General features: G+C 37.5%; 3 protein-coding genes across 3 annotated transcripts; 2 read left to right on the top strand and 1 right to left on the bottom strand.

The window, feature by feature from the left end:
* Positions 1-522: 522 nt before the first annotated feature.
* Positions 523-1,083, top strand: LOC141590129 (uncharacterized). Its single transcript, XM_074410740.1, has one exon. The coding sequence runs from the start codon at positions 523-525 to the stop codon at positions 1,081-1,083; it is 561 nt and encodes a 186-aa protein (XP_074266841.1).
* A 6,442-nt stretch (positions 1,084-7,525) lies between these two features.
* On the top strand, positions 7,526-9,126 carry LOC141590128 (uncharacterized). Its single transcript, XM_074410739.1, has 3 exons — positions 7,526-8,284; positions 8,990-9,064; positions 9,109-9,126. The coding sequence occupies exons 1-3, from the start codon at positions 7,526-7,528 to the stop codon at positions 9,124-9,126; spliced, it is 852 nt and encodes a 283-aa protein (XP_074266840.1).
* A 9,397-nt stretch (positions 9,127-18,523) lies between these two features.
* On the bottom strand, positions 18,524-21,942 carry LOC141590127 (uncharacterized). The gene is made up of 4 exons (XM_074410738.1): positions 21,894-21,942; positions 19,785-19,961; positions 19,201-19,352; positions 18,524-18,805 (listed from the first exon to the last, which is right to left on the bottom strand). The coding sequence occupies exons 1-4, from the start codon at positions 21,940-21,942 to the stop codon at positions 18,524-18,526; spliced, it is 660 nt and encodes a 219-aa protein (XP_074266839.1).
* Between the last annotated feature and the right edge of the window lie 1,587 nt (positions 21,943-23,529).

Genomic DNA, 23,529 nt, shown 5'->3' with positions numbered 1-23,529 from the left:
ACTATTCGGTGAAGACCGCGTATAAGGCTTTGGTAGGTAACCCCGGAGGAGAGGAAGGACAGTCGGATAGAATAAAGGAAAAGTGGTTGTGGAATCGAATATGGAGGATGCGGGTCTTACCTCGTGTTAAAATCTTCTTTTGGCAGTTTTGTTGCGATGCAATCGCTACAAGACGGAATTTAGCATCCCGAATAAGGTCATTTGATATGGCCTGCCCGGTTTGCTTATGTGAGGTGGAGACTTGTCTCCACCTTTCACGGGGCTGTGGGTGGGTGGCTGGGCTATGGGAGGGGTTGGGGTTGGGGTTAGAGATAAAGTCGGCTACGGGGTTTGAGAGGGTGAGGGAGTGGGTGGAAGTGGTGTTTAAGGAGCTCGATGAGAAGGAGGTAGAAACTTTCGTGATGGGAGTATGGGCGGTGTGGGAGGTAAGGAATGGAGTGGTGTTTGAGGGGAGGGATATCCAGGTGAGGAGAATTGTGACTAGGGTGAGGGAGCTGTTGAGGGAGATGGAGGAGGTGGACAATGAGACGGACGGGCAGAGGGCAAGGAGAGAAACATAGGAGAGCAGAGCGAAGGAAAGGGGGTGTTCGTAGATGGCAAAAACCAAGTCCAGGCTGGGTAAAAATCAATTTTGATGCCGGGGTGAAGGAAAGGCAAGGATTGAGAATTGGCGTGGTGTGTCGAGACGAATGGGGAAAGGTCAGATGGGGTTGGGCTGAGAGACGTCGAGATGAGTTCGAGGCTAGAAACGCGGAAGCAGAAGCGGTATTGGTTGGACTACAGTTGGCGAGAAGGATGAAGGCTCGAAGGATTTGTATGGAAGGTGATTGCAAGGAGCTAATTGAGGCACTTCAAAACGGACATATTGGCCTGAGTGATTTCCATGCAGTTGTCGAAGAAATTCTTTTATTTTGTCGTAATTTTGATTCAGTTTTATGGTCTTTTAGTAGTAGAAAACTTAATACTATAGCACATGAGCTAGCTCATCTTTGCAAGGTAGGGGATAGTTTGTTCTTCAACGATTCGACTATTCCTAGTCGTATTGTTGCTCTTGCAGCGTCTGAGATTAATGAAAGCGTATAATCCCAATTATGGGGTTCTTTTCAAAAAAAAAAATTCCTATCATATTTAGGAATTAGGGAAAGGATTATAAGACTATCAAAGCGTAGTTAGTAACCCATCCTTCAACTCATTCTGCTGCTTAGGTAATAGTACTTGTTGTATTATAATAAAACATTTGTTAATAATTTAAATTATTTTAATATATATAAATATTTTTTAATTTAAATAAATTAGAAAAACACAACAACGTTTTTAATTTAATAAATTTAATAACAAATTATGAAACAAATTTACCTTGGTAATTTTTACTGCTGCTTGCACATAACCATCATCAACCACCGCACTGCTCTTACTCGACCGTCAAGTAAGATCCTTACCTCGCCTTCAATTGGCCTCTCCAAATGCCTTATACGATCATGCCCTAGAGTCATACATCGACGACATTTGTTCGCGAGATCAGTTGTTCGTGTGCGGCATACAAAATTTTCATAGCGTGTTTGTGTGTCGCGCCCGAGATGTTGGTGTTGAGGTTATGTACAGCATGCAAAGATGCCGTCTTCTGGTCGTGTAGGCTCCACGAAATGGCCAAGTTGTGTTTTCCAAAAGTGCACGCCCATGTTCATATTTCATGATGAATGAATAGTTCATCATTCGATGTATTTTGTAATGAACGAAAGGCTTCCACTCATATTTTTAAATTTTTAATTACAAAATTTAATTTCATTTTAGAACATTTGTTAGTAGTTATACTACATGCTTGAAAATATATGAGCATCTATTTTAGAAAGGATGATGTGAGAATGGAATCGTATATGATGATGGTGCGGCGAGAATTATTGATAAGGATATTTCAGTCATTTACTCGAGCGACATTAGTAATTTAAGGGCGACAAAAAACAAATTGTTTTTAAAACTGTAGTACTTATATTTGTTTTATTACATAATTTAGTTGTTGTATTAACCGAATTTCTGCTTTTCTCCTTAAAAGCGATACAATATGAATCTATTGAAACACATTGCCTCATGCTCCCATACAAGTCATCCACAAAACAAAAGTTGTTCACTTTCATCAGCTAATGCTTGAAAGGGTAAACATTTTTTTTAAAAAAACATATATGTCCTTTAATTTGCCAATTTTTTTATGTGTTTTATAGCCGAATTACACATTTCCCATCTAACTTTATTCAAACGTTGTAACCACATTCTTCCTTTGCCTTCATTGTGTCGACACTGCGGCGCTAAAAGTTTCAAAAATGAATCAAAATATTTTTGTTGCTGCCAAGGAGATGTATGTCTTGCCCAAAATGTGATTCCGAATTACCTCCGCATATTGTTCATGTCAAACGATGCAATCTCACAAAATTTCAGAAAATATATTATATTATATAATAGTTCTTTCGCTTTTACATCCTTTGGAGTCAAGAAAGACCGTGAGCTTGCGTAGCGAAATCGTGGAATCTATACATTTAAAGTCCAAGGTCAAGTGTATCATTTCATTAATGATATCTTGCCGACTGAAGAACGCCCTAGATATATCCAACTGTATTTCTTCGATACAGACCAAGAATTATGGCAAAGACTCCAGATTTCTCCAGATATTAAGCAAAATGTTCTACGTACTTTGATGAGAATTATAGAACAGAATCCCTACACTCAATTTTTTAGATCCTTAAGGGACATTGATATAGATGAGGAAAATAGAATTGTGATAAAATCGGATCCGATACAGGATCAAAGAACTCACAATGCCCCAACGTAATCAGAGGTTGCAGCCATTTGGATAGACGATGAAGATTCGTCAGAGCCTCCTCGACATGATGTACTCATATATGCCAATTCTGGAACGAGCCACCGGATATTACACTATTAGGGTTGCTATGATCCTTTACAGTATCCTCTTTTGTTTCCTTTCGGCGAAACGGGATGGTATAGATGTATCTACCAAGTTAGTAGCAATCCCAGACGTCGTCCTGATCCCTCAACTTTTCTGATAAATGAAGTTCTTATACAAACTGCAGAAGATTTACTTGATAGCGAGGAACAAGTTTTGTGATTTTATATCGACTTTATGTATTTTTACAGGCAGTAGCTTCAGCGTCCTATTACTTACAATTTTCATGTAGAGAGTACTACTGCTACCGATTACAAATTCGCCCAACTAACTCTTCATTATGGTTAAGAAGCGGACGACTCCTACAGCAATATATAGTAGATATGTATATCAAAATTGAGACAACTCGACTTGGTTATATAAGGAATAATCAAAATGTAATTCGCGCTGATTTGTACCAAGGTGTTATTGACAGCTACGCTGCTCGTCAAACATGTGGCGGTAATATCGGTACGTGCTTTATACTGCTAGCGAGTTTCATTGGCTCTGATTGTGACTATCGGCGTCGCTATCTTTGTTCAATGACGGTTGAACAACGTTATAGAAAGCCTAATATATTCCTAACCATTACGTGCAATCCACGTTGGCCTGAAATTGAGCGGGAATTATCACCTGTTTAGGAAGCATAGAATAGACCCGATCTTGTCTCTCGAGTTTTTCGCGCAAAACTTATTGAGTTAAAGAAAGACATCTATGTGCGTAAGATATTTGGTAATGTTGCAGGTTACGTTTATGTTGTTGAATTTCAAAAGAGAGGTCTACCCCATGCACATTTCCTAATCATTTTGGATTCTGATAGTAAAATACGTACACCTGATCAATATGATGATTTCGTTTCTGCGGAACTGCCTGATGTTGTTGAAAATCATCACTTGTTTTCGGCGGTTGTTCGTCACATGATGCATGGTCCATGTGGCAGAGACAACCCTATAAATTCGTGCATGAAATATAGTCAGTGTAAAAACCATTATCCTTATGAGTTTGCGGATACAACAACCAACGGTCGCATATCCTCTATATCGTCGACGGCATACGGGTTTTCATGTAACTGTTCATGGATCCCAACATAACAATCGATGGGTTGTTCCATACAACCTATTCTTGTTAGCGAAATACGATTACCATCCGAATGTAGAGATATGTTCAACAATTAAAGTCGTAAAGTATATGTACAAGTACGTATACAAGGGACGGTCGCGTGTCATTTGCTATAACTGATCCTAGCGAGCAATCATCATTTGATAAGATCACAGCCTACCAATCCGCTCGTTGGATATCACCGCCGAAAGCAGCATGGAGAATTTTTGGATTCCATATGAATGAGATACACCCTAACGTCGTCCCTTTACAAGTATACTTACCAAACATGCAAACTGTGAGTTTTTATCCCTGGGAAAACCTTGAGAACGTTTTGGACGATGACGATCGAAGAAGAACAATGTTAACGGCCTTTTTCAGGCAAAACGAAACTAATACTTTCTCTCAGACGTTGTTATACAGTCAACTTCCAGAATATTACGTTTGGCATAATCGAAGGAGGGGCAAATTTTGGACTCTCCGAGAAAAAGGATTTGCCTTAGGCCGCTTGGTTTATGCAAATCCTTCTGAAGGAGAAAGATATTACTTACATCTTCTACTCTCAAACATTCGTGATCCCAAGTCTTTTGAAGACCTTCGTTCAGCAAACGGCGTTTTGTGCAGTTCATTTTGAGAGTTTGCGTATAAGCGTGGTTTGCTTGATGTAGGCAACTCTATTGAACATTGCTTATAAGAGGCCATGCGATATCAAATGCCATCAGCGCTTTACAGAATTTACTGGAATATCATAAGCATATGAAAGGACCCACAACAATTTCAGCATCTTAGCGTTTATTTAGGCCATTCAAAACTCTTTAACATGTTAAATGATGAACAACGTTATGCTTATGATATAATTTACAGACGAGTTACAAAGAATGGCAGGGGTTCTTTTTTCTTAGACGGACCAGGAGGCACGGGAAAAACTTTTTTGTACGCAACAATCCTCGCGAATCTCAGAGTTAGGGGAATTATTTGTCTTGCTATTGCGAGTTCGGGTATTGCAGCTGCTAATCTCGCAGGTGGTAAAACAGCAAACTATCGATTCAAGATTCCTCTTGATACAGAACAGAACTAGCGTTCTCAAATCTCTAAACAAAGTTCTTTGGCAGAACTCATCCGTGCATGTAAGTTAATCATTTAGGATGAAGCCCCAATGGTAAAAAGACAGTCAATTGAATACTTTGAAAGCACCCTGCGTGATGTCTGTTCGAGTAACCTGTTGTGTGGTGGGAAAATAGTTGTATTTGGGGGAGATTTTCGGCAAGTTTTACCTGTTAAACCTAAAAGTTAGACCTGTCAAACAGGTCAAACGGGCGGGTTGCGGGTTCAGTCAGTTCGGGTTCGGGTAAAATACAGGTCGGGTCTATTTCGGGTTTGAAAAATACGGGTTTGTACGGGTGGGGTTTATACGGGTTTCGGGTCGGGATTTAGGGTCAGAACGAGTTAGATTGACGCCTTTTTAAAACAAAATCATTTTCTTTAATTCTACTTATAAACACATAATTATTCTTAAATTTTTATTATTATCTAATTTAATATATGATATTAGTAAGATAAAATATTTTTGCTTAATATTTTTAATATCGCCGTTATACGAACGGGTCAATATGGGTTTTGGGTCGTGTTCGGGTAAAAAAAACGGGTCGATCAACATCTCTTTTTTATCATTTTTTAAAACTTCTTTTATATCATAATTCCTACCACTTATACGTTTTTTCTCATCTTGCTCGTCTTAGTCAACTTAATTGTCACCATTCTCGCCATCACCACCTCGTCATCATCATCATTACCTTCACTAACTCGCTAAGTACGACAGTGAGACTCAAATAAGATGACAATGATGACGTGGCATGTGATCCGAGGTGATGAAGTGGCAGTGCTGAAGTGGAGTGCGGTTACACGTAATACGATGAAAGTGATGGTGTGGGACACAGTTCAAAGTGATGACGTGGCATGTGATCGAGGTGATAACTGTTGGGGCTGGTGTCCTCTACAAGTAGTGCAATAACATTTAAATCTCTAAAAGGATCAAAGGGTATACTTTTGTATTATAATCAGTTGGTCCACGTTTATCAATAACGGTTGGCTTGCTAGATAAGTTTGACGTTATTGTCATACAGATGGCGGTGATCAACTGGTCCCTAAAAGTCACACCTATAGGATACGTTTGAGAGATGTGACGGTATGAAAATACAGTCATGTTGATGCCAGAAAATTGACTAAGCAGTTAGTCCGAATTATTTGACTAGTAATTAGTCAAAATGCGATGTTGAAATATTTTATTTAATACGGATTAAATAAAATGGGCTAAGGCGAATTAAATAGTTAATTCGTAAATTAAATATAAACGATTATATTTAATTAATGTATATGGAATTAATTATACAATATTGTCTTTGTCGGACATGTATTAATATTTCAACTAATCCGAGTTATTAGTTGATGTTTTAATAACCGATAACCGATGATGATTTATAATAAAACCGCGTCATATACATTTAGCATTTTACGAACCGGACCACGAGTTAAAATTAAAAGGAAGTGGAAGCCCACTTCCCAAGAGGGCTCACGGTTTGGCCGAGTAGAGCAAACAAAAGGAGAGCCTCTCCTCATTTGCAACCTAATCATTTTCATTTGTAAAATTATTAGGGTTTTGGGAGAACATTTCCTCTCTAAACCTAGATCTCACATCTAGCAAAACTCACAACAATTCTCTCAATATTGCAAGGCAATTAGAGAATACATTTCTAGCAAAAGGGCATAGTTTCAGACGGTCTTGGGTGCAACGATTAGGAGGAAATCTCTGTTGATTTCTGTTCTTAGGCCGCATCTCAAAGGACCCGAGGTTATTTCTAATGCTTTATCGTTTTCTCATGTTTTTCGTTTTTGACAATAATCGCATATTAAATTTACGTTATAGTCCTATAATTGAAGGGTATTATACGGATATTACCCTGCAATAACGTGGCAGTGCTAACATGGAATGCGATTCGATGTAACATAGTGAAAGTAATTGTGTCGCACACACTTCAAAGTGAGGACATGGCATGTCGCCTTAAATGATGATATAGCAGTGTCGACGCAAAATACGGATCGACGTAATATGGTGAAAGTGACGGCATGACACACAATTTGATGTGATGACGTGGCATTCCGTATATATACATATCTTTCCTTAAAATTTTATAAGTCAATACTTATTTGACATTATCAATTTTAAGGAAGATATATTGCCTTGACCTACGGTCAACCCGTTACGGGTCGGGTTTCGACCCGCTATTTACGGGTCGAAACGGGTTCGGGTATTTTTTGGGTTCAGGTTGAAAAAACTGGGTTATTTGCGGGTTATTTACGGGTAGGGTTACGGTCGATTTTCAGGTCGGGTCAGATTTTGACAGGTCTACCAAAAGTACATTACAAGAGGCGATCAATTCGAGCTTCGTTATGTCTTCATTGTGGCCAAAACTTGAAAAACTACATTTGACTATAAATATGAGGGCTATGCGTGATCCTTATTTTAGCGACTTTGTTCTACGTGTTGGTGATGGTTCTCATCCTTATGAAAATGGAAAAGATATCAAATTACCAAGATCGATTGTCATATCTGAAACACAAGAAACTGTGATAATTGATCAGCTCATTGATGTAGTTTATCCTGATATACATCACATTACTGCAAATCCATCTTTAATGACAGGAAAAGCGATACTGACTCCAAAAAATGACGATACACAAGCGATAAATTCAATATTAGTTTCTCGACAAGAAGGCGAGGCATTTACCTACAAAAGCTTTGATGAAGCCGCAAATGTGGCAACGGAACAGTATCTGACGAAATTTCTTAATACACTACAGCCTGGCGGTCTTCCACCACATGAATTGGTCGCGAAAAGAAATAGTCCTGTAATTTTGTTGAGAAACTTAGATCCCACTTCTGGCCTCTGTACTGGTACAAGACTCATCTGCAGAGCCTTTTCTAGAAATGTTATAGATGTTGAAATTGTTGTGGGTCATCACAAGGGAGAAAGAGTTTTCATACCTAGAATTCCACTGCAGCCATCTCCTACCGATAAATTTCCTTTTCACTTCAGAAGAAAACAGTTCCTTATTATATTAAGTTTTGCAATGACTATTAACAAAGCGCAAGGACATAAAATTAATAGAGTAGGCATATATCTGCCACATCCTATTTTCTCGCTTGGTCAATTATATATAGCACTTTCCAGAGCAACACAAAGCTCAGACATCACGGTAGTTGTCCTACCGCATTGTACTTTAACTGATAGTTGGAGACGTACTAGAAATATTATATGTTACGAAGTACTAAATAATGCAAAATAAAGCTAAATACGTTTGTAAACTTTATTATTTTTGTTCGTTTCGTAAAGTTAATATATATATATATATATATATATATATATATATATATATATATATATATATATATATATATATATATATATATATATATATATATATATATATATATATATATATATATATATATATAGAGAGAGAGAGAGAGAGAGAGAGAGAGAGAGAGAAAGAAGGGTTCTTATAAGGCCATTATATCATATAAGGCCCTAAGTTTTTATAAGAACCCTTGGATGAAGGGATTGAATGGATGAGATAAGGAGAGAGGGGGCCTTTTTTAAAGCAAAAAAAAAGGAAGTGCTTGTTGTATGAGAGAGGGTCCACATGTCACTGTTTGTGTACTTCTTCCAGTACAATCCCGCGGACAAAACGATTAAACAAACACAAATAATTCATTTTGCATGCTTTCCCTCTTCATTCACCATTCAAAACCTCTCAACAAGCAAAACCCATAAAAATCACCATACAAACGATCCTAAATCCTGTAAAATCCAATATAAATCATCAAAAAAATGAGAGAAATTTCATTCGAACTGTAAAACTACTTCATGTTGCCGTTAAATTTCATTCGCTTTGTTGAAGATAAATAAATTGTCATTGTTCATCAGAGAAACACGCTCAAAATGGATCATATGCAGATTGAAGTTGCCGTCGATGGTGAGTTATTTGCTTTCTTATTTGTGTCTTGGTTATTATTGTAGCTTGATGTTCAAGAATAAAGTGCTATATGTAATTTTGGATTGATGTTCATTATTTTAGCTTGTTGTAGCTTGTTGTTATTTCATTTGTGTTCATTATTTTTAATGGTGTTGTACTTTCATGGTGTTCATCAGATTTGTTCTTTCATTTTGGTAGCTTGTTGTTCATGGCAAAAAATGATGGAAATTTAAAAGCTTGATAAAGAACGAATTATAACTTCAGTGGGTTTAAGTAAAACTCTTACCCGTATAGGTATAACTTCAATAATACAGTTTGTGTACTCATGCAGTTCTTATATTCATCGTGTCATAACTCCACTGGTTTTTGGTATAACTCTTTGACAATTTCCTGTGACTTCAGTGTAACAGAGTAATTCTAACCCTAAATTTTGCATAAAAAATATTACTAAACAACCAATTTTGATATAGTTATTCATGTTATAGCTTAAGTTATACATTCATTAAGTGAAGTTATAGGATGTGGAGGGTTATACATTCTCTACTTAGAGTTGTACATTATATGATTAGAGTTATACAGTCTGTGTATAGAGTTGTACATTATATGTTGTAGAGTTTTCATTATATGCTAAGAGTTATACATTGTATGACTGGAGTTATACATTATATGCCTAGAGTTATACAGTATAACTCTTAGCATATAATGAAAATATATAAGCATATAATGTATAACTCTAGACAGAGTTATACATTATATGCTTAGAGTTATACAGTCTGTATCTAGAGTTATACACACTGTGTCTAGAGTTATACATTATATGCTAAGAGTTATACATTATATGCCTAGAGTTATACAGTCTGTGCCTAGAGTTATACATTGCATGACTAGAGTTATACAGACTGTGTCTAGAGTTATACATTATATGCTAAGAGTTATACATTATATGCCTAGAGTTATACAGTCTGTGCCTAGAGTTATACATTGTATGACTAGAGTTATACATTCTGAAAACTAAAGTAATACAGTCTACAATGTATAACTCTAGGCATATAATGTATAACTCTTAGCATATACAGACTGTCTCTAGAGTTATACATTATATGCTAAGAGTAATACATTATATGCCTAGAGTTATACGGTCTGTGCCTAGAATTATACATTGTATGACTAGAGTTATACAGACTGTGACTAGAGTTATAAATTATATGCTAAGAGTTATACATTATATGCCTAGAGTTATACATTGTATGACTAGAGTTATACATTCTGAAAACTAAAGTAATATATAAACAAATGTATAACTCTAGACACAGAGTTATATATTATATGCCTAGAGTTATACAGTCCGTGTCTAGAGTTATACAGTATATGCCTAGAGTTATACAGTCTGCGTCTAGAGTTATACAGTATATGCCTAGAGTTATAAAGTCTGTACCTAGAGTTAAACATTCTATGCTTGGAGTTACAGAGTAAATGCTAAGTAGCTTGGAGTTATATATTTCTTAATCATTTCATGGATGTTTGATTCTACTCAGATGGTCGTAAGGAAGCGGAAACTGAGTATTGTAAGCATTTGGCAGCGGAGTTTACACCTTGTGTAGGGCAACAATTTTTTGAAATCGACGAGACAGTGACATTCTATAAAATTTATGCATTGGCGTCCGGGTTTGATGTTCGGAAGTACTCGATGAAAAAATGGCACGACGGTGAAATCAAGTCAAAGTTGCTGGTTTACAACATAGAGGGATTCACATATGTCCCAAAAGGCGAGGCAGTAATTAAAAAAAAAAATGAGACCGGGATTAGGGAAGAAGAAATGCAATGGGGATTAACAACTGCAAAACAGAAGAAATATACAGTCAAGAGGGTAGGGTGTAAAGCACATTTCAGGCTATTTATGAAGAATGGAGTATTAGTAATTGACCGATTCCACATGGGGCATAATCACGAGCTTGTATCTAGTGAGGATCGTCAGTTTTAAAAGATGTCGCGGAACATAGAAGATTTTCACAAGTACTTGATAATGTACAACTCAAGGGTTAGTTTACTATTAATCAAACCTCAACTAATTGAATGGCAAACTTCTAAAGTTATACACCGAGATCTTAGAGTTATGTAAACCTCGAGTAATTGATTGTGAAACTTCTAAATATTTTTTAAAATTCTAGAATAATTTATAACAGCCTTAGAGTTATATAGAAAGTTGTTAGAGTTATACATATTCGCATATGTAAGAGTTATAAATAATAAGAAGTTGCACAATCAATCAATGGAGTTATGCATATGTTTCATGAAGTTATATGAAAAGGTGTAAGAGTTATAGTTGAGGAATCCTTGATTATTACTCAGCACTGATCAGGATTTGTTGTCCACTACAGTTGAGAATAAGATCAACTAGGACGTACAACATGTGTAAGGAACTCGTAAACGGGTTCGAGAACATTGGTGCATCCTTAACTGGTTTTAAGAACTTCCACCGAGATGTGAAATGCTTCATCTATAAACCGGACGGTCAATTTTTCATAGACCGGTTCAATAATATGGCACAAAATAGGCAGGGGTTTTATTTTGATTATGAAGTTGACAAGGATAATAGCCTTCGAAGGGCAATCTGGGCTGACAGAACCGCTAGAAGGAACTACTCCATTTTTTGAAATGCAGTGTCGTACGACCCAACATACTCAACAAACAAGTACGATATGATTTTCACGCCATTCACTGGCATAGATCACCATAAGCGATCAGTCATATTCTGTGGGGCATTGATTGCCCATGAGGACCATGAATCCTTCTAGTGGGTTTTCAATAGGTTTTTGAATGCTATGGGTGGAAAGGAACCCAAGTACATTATCACAGATCAGGATATGAGCATTATTAAGGCCGTACCCCTTGCCTTCAAGACTGCACGCCACCGATTTTTCATGTGGCATATAATGAACAAGGTGCCATCGAAGTTCGGGGTGACAAGGGAGGATTATAAGGAGTTCCTTCAGAAATTGAACAACATTATATGGGACGACAACCTAGAAGCAGACGACTTTGACTCTAGGTGGGCAGAAATAATGGAAGCGCATGGTCTTGTGAACGAAGAGTGGTTTACATATGCGTACGATAAAAGGAGCCAATGGGTGATGGTGCATTGCAGGGACTTGAACATGGGTGGTGTAATGAGGAAAACCCAGAGATCAGAGAGCATTAATAGTTTTTTTAAGAAGTTTGAGCAGAAGTCAGGTACGTTAGTGGAGTTTTGGATGCGTTTTGAAAGCGCTATGGACCATCAACGGCATACGCAGAAGAGACTTGACCATGAAAACTGACACTCAACACCAGCATGGGGGACGCATTTACCTATAGAGGAATATGCGTCAAATGTTTATACCCGTGAGGTTTTCAAGGAATTCCAACTAGAGGTCATTTGCTCAATCGATACATGTAAGACCGGGGGCTATGCTAAAGTCGATGGAGTTGAAGTGGTTGTCGTTAAGGATTCAATCAGAGAGAAAAGTTTCAACGTAGAGTACAACCCAGGTAACAACATTTTGGCATAATCTTTTACGATGTGATAGTTGACTGAAGTTGCTAGATATAGTGCCAAAGTTACATTGTCTGAACATAGAAGTTATACAATTGTTCACTGAACTGCAGTTATCTGCTGTATAAATCTGACTACATTTTGAATAACTTAATTTTTCTGAATGTATAACTCTTGTTATTATATGTATAACTCTACTTGCAGAATGTATAACTCTTGTTGCCATATGTATAACTCTACTTTCAGAATAACTTTAGAAGTTATTCAATTGTTCACTGAACTGTAGTTATTTGTAGTATAACTCTGATTACATTTTGAATAACTTTAGCTTTTAGAATGTATAATTCTTGTTATTATATGTATAACTCTACTTGCAAAATGTATAACTCTTGTTGACATATGTATAACTCTACTAACAGAATAACTTTAGCTTTCAGAATGTATAACTCTTGTTGCCATGTGTATAACTCTACCTTGATAATGTTTAACTCTTATTATTATATGTATAAGACTACTATATGGATGGAGACGTTATTTAGATGACAGTAACTTCATAATTTAATTTGATTACAGGGACACTGGCTACACAGTGCAAATTGCATTTGATGTTTGAAAGGATGGGAATTCTGTGCCGACATATAGTATGGATTTTGTCGGCTAACGGCAAGAAGACAATTCCAGATGATTGCGTTTCTACAAGATGGAGAAAAGATGCATTGCAATTCAGATTATCAGAATGTGATGGTGAACAAACGGATTCAAATAGTAGCACTGATGAAAAGAAGTTGAGATGGTGAAGTTGTGGTCAGAAGTTCATGCGACCATTGGTTTACTTCGTGGCATGAGTGTGACTGAAGTTGTGAACTTAAGCTCCTTAATTAGAGAGTTCAAGGAGAAACTTTTACCGTACAAGAAAGATTTAACTAAGCAGCAGGAATTCGAGCAAATCGTTGGTTGCCCCGCCAGTGACGAGGTAACAATACTTCCACCAAAACAATCCAAAAACAAAGGCAGCGGTAAAAGAATGGTGTCAACTAAGGCTAAAGCCATTGCCTTGGCTTGTAAGCCAAAGCGCATGTGTAATAACTGTAAACAAATGGCACACCACGATAAACGGAACTGCCCTAACCCATTTTTTGAGCATCCACCGTCTTCACCAGCAACTGAAGGAGTAGAAGAAGAAGAAGAAGAAGAAGAAGAAGAAGAAGAAGAAGAAGAAGAAGAAGAAGAAGAAGAAGAAGAAGAAGAAGAAGAAGAAGAAGAAGAAGAAGAAGAATAGAGAAACTTAACATGCTGTAGTAGTAGGCAGTAGAAAAATACCTCCGTCTCAACAAATTATTTACAGTCTTTTTTTCTTTAAAAGGTAAAAAATCTGGTGAGACGGAAGGGGTATTCAGTAGCTAGCTTTTGTCTATTTTGAATGGGGTTTGCACCTTCCAGATTGTATAACTTCAGTAATATGAGTGTGAAATTTCAAGCTAATGTTGTATAACTCTTTTACACAATTTGGATGACTTTTTTTCATGGCAAAAAATCCAATATTTAAAAGTTTGATAAAGAACGAATTATAACTTCAGTGGGTTTAAGTAAAACTCTTACCCATATATGGATAACTGTACTTCACAGAGTGTATAACTCTTATAGTTATTTGTATAACACTTCTAATTATGTCTATATTTTGCCCTTGTTTCTATAATTGTTGATATATTTGACTAAAGTCATGTGTTGTATGACTCTTGTACACAATTTGCTTGTTATTTTTTGTATAACTCATAACTGTCTAATAAATTTTGCCTTTTTCATAACTGCAGTCATGTGTTGTATAACTCTTGTACACAATTTGTATAACTCTTGTTATTTTTTGTATAACTCATAGCTGTCTAATAAATTTTGCCTTTTTTCATAACTTCAGTCATGTGTTGTATAACTCCTGTACAAAATTTGTATAACTTTACTTCACAGAGTGTATAACTTTAATTCTTATCTGTATAACTTGGATTTTAATTATGACATACCAAGTTGATATAATAAAAATCTATTCCAAAAAATTTGTCTAAGTTGTTAAGGAGTTTCTTGACAACATACTAGAGTTGCAAAAACAGAGACTACAAAATGAATGGAAAAACATTCTATTTTTTTCCCAGGTTTTTTATCTGCTTTCCGCACCATTTTTCGCCTGGCTTCTAGTTGCTTCAGGATCTGGTTTTTCTCGCCAATGAAACCGTTGACCTTGGTCAGAACTCCTTGCCTGATGATGTTCATGTCAGCTAGGACAAGCGTCGCTGCCAGCTGGATTACCAAATATCGACGGTTAACCTTCCTCTCAAGATCAACGTGACCAAAACTATCACCCTCGTACATTAACATGTGCATCATGGTGAACAAGCCAGACTCGGTGTCGTTAATCGTTTGCTTATGCCAAGCAAACTGGATCTGACGAAATTGGAACTCCGGTAGGTCTTTCCCTCTGTCCTTGTCCTCGTCCCTAGACTCCAGATAGTCGCTCATGAGGCTCGCCTGACATAAACAAGAAACGTCAAAAAGTGAAATTGTAAAGGGGTGACAACACTTTTGAGTTGAACGTAATTACAATTTAATTCCACTTACAATTACGTGACACGCTTTGCATATCTCCGACTGGCTCGGACTTGAGTAGTACTTATTGTCAAGAAGATCAATCGTATGTGAATTAAAATTGATACACGCACATGCATAATGGGCTTCAATCTTAATGGGTACGAAGATTAAATCAGCCTTCAAGCTGAAATCTTTGCCACTGTCGATTCTGAAGACGTCCCACACATTGTACAACCTTTCGGTGTTCTGTGTTTGTTGGACAGGGTTTCGTACAAAGTTCAAGATTATTTCCTGTTCAAGTAGAAGTATATGTGTGAGAATACCAGAGGAGTTATAGGGGTTGTGCAATGGAGTTGCACAGAACTCTTATAGCATATTGAAGTATGCCTAAGTTCATCTTGGTCGTTAATAACTTCTCAAAACAAAATGTGTAACTCCATAGAGGGTATGTATAACTTTAGTCTTATTTTCCACTGTGAAAGTTTTAAATATCATACCCTCAAAGTATAACTCTAAAGAGGGTATGTGAAACTCGTATAGCATATTAAAAGATTGATTACAACCATACCATATGACGGATGCCGAAGAAAGACGAACGAAATAACGCGCACTCCTCTGCCTCCAAACGATTAAGCAACAAGGACCAACACTCAATCACTGAATTATCCATTGGTGTCTCAGGGAGCATGGACAACATTTGCAACCTATTAATTGTTGCGTGCCGGGAATAGTTCACAAGTAGTTCACTGTGGTTTAGCCAGCAGGTGTTAGTCAGGCTATAACGTCTACTAAATGAGAAGGTAACTGCTATTAAAAAGACTGCATAACTTCAGTGATGAAACATATAACTGCAGATTAGGAATGTGTAACTCCATTAACGATATGTATAACTTTAGTTGGTAAAGTTATACATTTCAGTCTTGAAGTTATACAAAACATATAACAGTACTCATGTGGTTCTGTTGATTTTAGACAGCTTACCCATTTGGAAATTTGTAGTCATCAAGGAAAACGTAATCAACCACTTGTTTGCGATACACCGGGATATCCCTAATTAATGCCTTGTTTAACCTCAGCACCTTGACGACCACTGTAAGGTCGGCGTCTGGCTCCTCGCAATATGTGGTGCAACCAAGGCCATCGCCCTTACCCCGGGAGCGGCTATTGACCGCTGAGAGGGCCCGACTAGACGGCGTCCGGCCTAGTGCTACTTGGGGAGGTGGAGTCCGATAGGTTAAACTGACTTTGGAGCAAGGGCGTTTAGCAGAACTGTTCTCTCCGGCACCTCTCTTCCTTCCACTTGTGTTGCCGGTTAATCTCTGTGCCTCACGCAGCTCCTCCATTTCACGGTCTTTAACCTCCTTAAAAGCTGCTACCCTAGATAACACAGCTTCCCTATCCACGTTAATGTCACTGAGGACAAGGGTGGCAGCAACTTCCGCTCGCATGAGGTCATTGCTGTCCTTTGTCCCTATGGTACACTCGAATGGCTCTCCACGGTGACAAAGAACATATGAACCATGACGTAAAGACCCAAATCATTGTGATATACCGCTCCCCCGCCAGTTGAATTTAATGTTTACAAAAGGAAACCCTTCAACTTTCTTCCCTTTGTCGAGCCCTTTGTAGACCATATACTTTTCCATCGCATCAGCCTGGCAGAAGTTAGGCAAGGCGTTTAAAAGGGGAAGACCAATTAACAAAACAATGGAGCTGAAAATTAATCTAGTCACCAGTTTTATAAGACTTACAGTAATACGTGCAATCCCTCCATATGGTAATTTCAGAAGATCGTCCTCGTAAGAATGATTATCAAGGTACTCGATCTGCTCAGAGAGGAAATTTATTCAAATGCAAGAGTAGTGATCTTGATCGCCAGTGTTTACGGGGACGAAAACCTACAAAGATGCACCAAAAGTCTAAGAGTTATAAAACATAATTAGAAGCTTAGAGGCATACATAATGTGCATAATTGGAATTATACATTCTATGGTTAGAGTTATACATTATATGTCTAGAGTTGTACATTCTATGGCTAGAGTTATACATTATTTGTCTAGAGTTATACAGTATATGCTTAGAGTTTTGATGAGTGGCTAACTTCACTCCATAACTCTAGACATAGAATGTATAACTCTAACCATAGAATATATAACTCACTGCACATAATGTACAACTGTAAGCATATACTGTATAACTCTAGGCATATGCTTGATTTGCACATTATATGCGATGAGTTATACATTCTATGCCTAGAGTTATGGAGTGAAGTTAGTTACTCATCAAAACTCTAAGCATATACTGTATAACTCTAGGCAAATAATGTATAACTCTAGCCATAGAATGTATAACTCTAGCCAATCTGAAAACTAAAGTTATATAATGTATAACTCTAGCCATAAAATGTATAACTCTAGCCATAAAATGTATAACTGTAAGCATATACAGTATAGTGTATAACTCCAGGTATAACTCTAGGTATAACTCCAAGCATATAATGTATAACTCCAAAGTATATATTGTACAACTCTAAGCATATACTGTATAACTCTAGGCAAATAATGTATAACTCCAGTATGGAAATGTCTCTATATTGATATCTGAGCTCACCATATCAGAGTCCAGTTGGAATGGACTAGAACACGACTCTTGCCACATGTCCCACGAGGCACAAAAGCCTTCAGAATGATCAACAACCAAGTTTTTTTTCCTGCCTTGCCAAATTGCAATTGCTAGGTCCTATAAAAATGATAGATGGGGGTTGGCAGCTTATATCACAAGTTACGTACATTTTGTCACAAAATAACTTGCGAAGTTCGAACACACTTACAGCGTGACCTAGGCCAAAAAAACAGCGCGAACTTGCAACAACTGCGGTGTTCGCGTGCGTAAGCTGATTGAGTAGTATAGAACAGAAGTCGATAACATTGGCCATAATCTGAGACCCGGGCATCAACGTATGGAGATCAATACACGTTATGCAGTTTGGGGTGGCATATGTGACCAATTGTTCCCTACAAAGGATTAGCAAAATGAGACACGCTGCAAGTGAAAAGATTCATGACTTGTTTCACTGTCGTATTGAAATATAGGTAAAACTTATCTTTTACTTACTCTTTATTATTGTCGTGGAATTGATCAAAGACATAATCCATTACATCCTTCCTCACCCTGAACACCGTCCTGAAACGTTCCTTGTTAAATCGCAAAGAATCGTGAGCATACGTCTTTGGTCGGGTTCGGGTGCCCGCAATCCTGAGAACAACCTAGGTTCTCAGGTACAATGTCCATACACGGAAGGGGGACAGTTAAATGCAGTAAGAAAGGATGGTGGATCATGTCACATCGCGTCACATAAATGGGGGGGAGGGTGGTGCAACCGGCTCAACCCTAGAACCAGCGATTTCAACTACCACACCTTCTTTGGCCGCACTAATCGTTCCCTCATCAACCCCGGCAAATGCCTCATTCACATCTGCCGTGCTCATGAAATTCAGAGGGATTTGATTTCCACTCCATTCCGTTGAAGGATCCCCCGGGGTGACCTCCACACCATCGACAACAACTACGTTTTCACCCCCGTTGTTAGGCTGTTGTTCAACATTCTCAATTACATCCTTTAGTACAGTGGCCTGAATGAAAAATAATAAAATTAAACACCATGCTTTTGTATCAAAAACGTTACAGGTATAACTCTAAAAGTGATACAAAGAGGTCACAGAGTTACAGAACCAATGAATTACAGTTATACATAGAAGGGCAAGAGTTATACACGTGTGAAGTATTACAAATATGCTATAAGAGTTATACATATTTGAGTTAGAGTTATACACATATGGTTAAGAGTTGTACCAAACGGCCGTTGCAGTTGTACAGATTGAAAGATAAAGTTATACAAAGAGGCACTACAGTTACAAGGCCTCATCATAAGTTTCAATAAAGTTATACTTTATCTACTTAGAGTTATACACGACCAATTAAAAAAACGAATGTATAAAAAGTATTTAGCACAAATTAACAAATTTACCTCGCCACCAGGACCACTCCCGTCCGCTGGAAGTCCACATAAAGCTTCCTTGATTTCAGCAGTAGAAAACATACACTCCATCAATTCTTGTGTATCCATTGGCAATGATGGGACCGTAGATTTTTCTATCTCCTTATCTGACGGTTGATTGTCTGACAATATTTCAACATTTTCTTTCAATCCCTCCCCATGAACTTGCTCATGCACCTCATCACCTACCCCGGGCCGAGTTTCAGCATCCTCTGACAGTCCGTAGGCTTGGTCAATTTCCACCACGGTGTACTTCGCCTCCAACAACAGCTCTCTGACCGTTTGGACGGGGGTGCACACAACTTGATCCTCTAACCCTGGGCTAGCATCTGACAACGGATTAGAAACTACTGTATCACCTCCCACTTCCTCCATAATCTTTGACCATGAAACTGCACCTGATTTCGTTGGCGCGTCAGCTTTTTCCGACTCTCCACGCGGCTTAACACAAGGGTTACCACCCCTGCCACCCCCATCATTGGCGAGACTAGACAGAACTTCACTTATTTGACGCGTAGATGCATCGATTCCGTCATTTTTTTGGGGGGACTCACTAACTACCTCTCCAAATGCAGGAGCATTACCAACAGAAACCTTCAGCCTTTCTGCAATCTGTTCTGCTTCAGCGACGTACTTTTGAATCTTTTCACCCTCAAAGAATTCTTGAGAGGCCTCACTAGAATTTAGGCCCGTCGGATCCCTAGTAACAGCTTTGATCCTTGCGGTAACATCTGCGTACCATGAATAGAACACAATAGCGTTCCTTTGCATCTGTAGATAAAGCTCGTGAGTACGCTACATTGAAGAAGTACAGTAAGTTAGTTATATTATAATAGATGGGTACGTTCATTTGAAAAGTAATCAATCGCAAAATATATAATAGTTTGAACTTACATCGACATGACCCTAGCTTTCAATTCTGGTCATCCTCGACACTGTTGGTTGTTCGATCGAATGATCTTCTTCTCGAAGTTGAGCAGAGAGAGGGGTGGGGGGTCGATAAAGCAACATGATAGTTTGGGTTCACGAGGGTCGCCGAGGCCGATCTTGTCCAAACTCCTAATATAAGAGGGATCTTGAAGGCACCTCGGATACCTGGTCTTAGACAAAGTTAAAGTACCCAATCCCCCTTGAGCCACCTCAAATTTTAACCTATCTACAAGCGAAGTTTCATCCCAATGCTTAATCAAAGGTGGATCGTGGAGGCACGGCCTACCCTTGTAATCATATCGCTGAAAGTAGCTTATCATGAGGAAGGGGATACAGCCACCCAACATCGTTACCCCCTTTTTACAGTCTGTCCCCGCTTTCACCATCATTTCCAAAATATAAGAGCACCAGTCAAAATGCGGAATGGCTTTAGGATCTTCTACAACCCTTAAAAGCTTCAAATCTATCCTGTTGTTTGGGGTGGGTGCGAGGAATAAAGACATAGAAAACAAAACAAATAGCCGGCAAAAATGATCGCCCGCCTCCTCGTACTCCATAAGTTCCTTGTGAACTTTTCCTAAACTTATTGAACTATTTGCTTTCTCCACCCCGTAAGCTTGCCGCCATTTGTCCTTCAGCTCCTTATTTTTGGGATCGTTTGACCCCTTCTGCGAACCAGTAAGTACCAACGGGAGATGGTTGGGTCCAAAAGGTATCAAAAAACAGTCATGCACGTCATGCTTACTGATCATAAACTCCTTCTTCCGAGAAGCCCTGAACACATATGACCCATCAGAGAAGGACTCCAAGAATAGGAGAATGTGTGCAAGTGGGAAGCTGTTAATCTTAAGCTCCAAAAGGCCACCAAACCCAATTTGCTTAACAGCGGACACCTGATCCTCATTAAGCTTTTCAATGAGAGAGACAAGCCTTTGAGGTCGACACGAAACCGTGATTTCATGCACCCTCTTTACCCTTGGCTTGGCCTCAACCATCTGGGGAAAAACAAGGACAACACACAAAATTAGACATACTGTAGTCGCAATTAGAGATATTTGCAACAAAGAAATAGACATACTGTGAATTAAAGTTATACAATAAATAGTCAGAGTTATACAAAATATAAGTAAAGTTATACATTCTGATAGTAGAGTTAGTCAGAAAATATCAAGAGTTATACATTCTGACAGCAGAAGTTATTCAAAATGTAATCGAGTTATACAACAAATGACTGCATTATAAAAAGTCAAACTTTAAACCTTGGAATCGGTCCCTTCTCGATTACTTGGTACATCATCCATCTGTAGGTGACAAACAATAGGGATTCAGATTATGTATAACCAAAATTCTGTAAAATCAAATTTCTGTAAAATCCAAAATTCTTTTCACCATTCAAAAGAAGAGATAATCGGAGAGTTATACTAGAGAATAACAGTAGAGTTATACATATAATAACAAAAGTTAGACAATCTGAAACTAAAGTTATATAATGTGTAACTCTAGCCATAGAATGTATAACTCTATTAATAAAATGTATAACTCCAAGTATATCTTTGTATAACTCTAGGCATATCCTGTATAACTCTAGTCATATATTGTATAGCTCCAGGTATAAAATGTACAACTCTAGGCATATATTGTATAACTCCAGTTATACATTATGACAGTAGAAGTTATTCAACATGTAATCAGAGTTATACAACAAATGACTGCAGTTATAACAAAAGTCAAACTTTTAACCTTGGAATCAGCTCCTTTGTCAGTACTTGATACATCATCCATCTGTAGGTGACAAACAATAGGGATTCAAATTATGCATATATTTAGTTGAAGTTATACATAATTCAATAAGAGTTATATAAAAAAGAATTTTGAATGGTTTGTCATCTCTTCTTTTCAACCAAAATTCTTTTCACCATTCAGAAGAAGAGATAATCAGGAAAGTTAGCTATACAGAATAACAGTACAGTTATATATATAATAACAAAAGTTAGACATTCTGAAAACTAAAGTTATATAATGTATAACTCTAGCCATAGAATGTATAACTCTGGCCATAAAATGTATAACTGTAAGCATATACAGTATAATGTATAACTCCAGGAATAACTCCAGGTATAACTCTAGGTATAACTCCAGGCATCTAATGTATAACTCCAAAGTATATATTGTATAACTCTAGGCATATATTGTATAACTCTAGGTATATATTATATAAATCCTGGTATAAAATGTATAACTCTAGGCATATATTGTATAACTCTAGGCATAGAAACTAAATAGAAGTAGAGTTATACATATTACAATTAGAGTTTGACATTATGAAAGAAGAGTTGGTCACAGAATCAGAAGAGCTATACATCTAGTAACCAGAGTTATACATCTAGTAACCAGAGTTATACATATTGAGTACTAAAGTTATACATCTAGTAACCAGAGTTATACATCTAGTAACGTATAAATAAAAGTCAAAACTTTTAACCTGGATATCAAGTCCCTTGTCAATACTTTCTACAACATCCATCTATAGATGACAAAAAATTGGGGTTAAAATTATGCATATATTTAATTGAAGTTATACATCATTCTATAAGAGTTATACCAACAAGACGAGATTTTTTACCTTTGATTCAGATTTCTTGGAAGTTTTCTTGGCATTTTTCTTGGCAAAAAACATTGTTAATTATCAAATGAACTCGTATTTGATCTGCACAACCATAATTAACAATTGAACAAATCAACATCAGCAAACCCATAATTGAAAATTGAAAAATCAAATGAACTCTTTTTACGATAGTTTAACAAAGGCAATAATTAACAAAAACCAAAGTAAAAATCACTAAATAAGGAATGGAAAAAATACCTTATAAAAAAATGGAGACAGGCGAGTTTGCAGGCGAGTTGGAATTAATTGGTAGTGATGAAAATGGCGTCTGTTGAGTTGGAATTAATTGGTAGTGATGAAAATGGAGTTATCAGCAGTGTGAAGAAAGAAAAGGAAGACGAAATGACAGGAAATAGAGGGAAAAAACCGCAAGTTGTTTTGAATTATGTGGAAAATGAGAAGGGAAATGATGACGGACTGATGGACATAACAGTATAGCATGCATGGGTTAGTGGGTAAGAGGAGAGAGGTAAATCTAAAATATTAGTTGAGTGGGGTTTTACTGCGCAATCTTGGCCATTGGTTTGCTTGATCCAATGACCCACATTAGGACTTATGGACTTAATATGATATAATGGCCTTAGTTGATCTCTCTCTCTCTCTCTCTCTCTCTCTCTCTCTCTCTCTCTCTCTCTCTCTCTCTCTCTCTCTCTCTCTCTCTCTCTCTCTCTCTCTCTCTCTCTCTCTCTCTCTCTATATATATA

Source organism: Silene latifolia, chromosome 7 (assembly GCF_048544455.1).
Source record: "Silene latifolia isolate original U9 population chromosome 7, ASM4854445v1, whole genome shotgun sequence".
In the NCBI taxonomy this organism is placed as follows: Eukaryota; Viridiplantae; Streptophyta; class Magnoliopsida; order Caryophyllales; family Caryophyllaceae; genus Silene; species Silene latifolia.
This window is presented reverse-complemented; position numbering and strand designations above follow the sequence as displayed.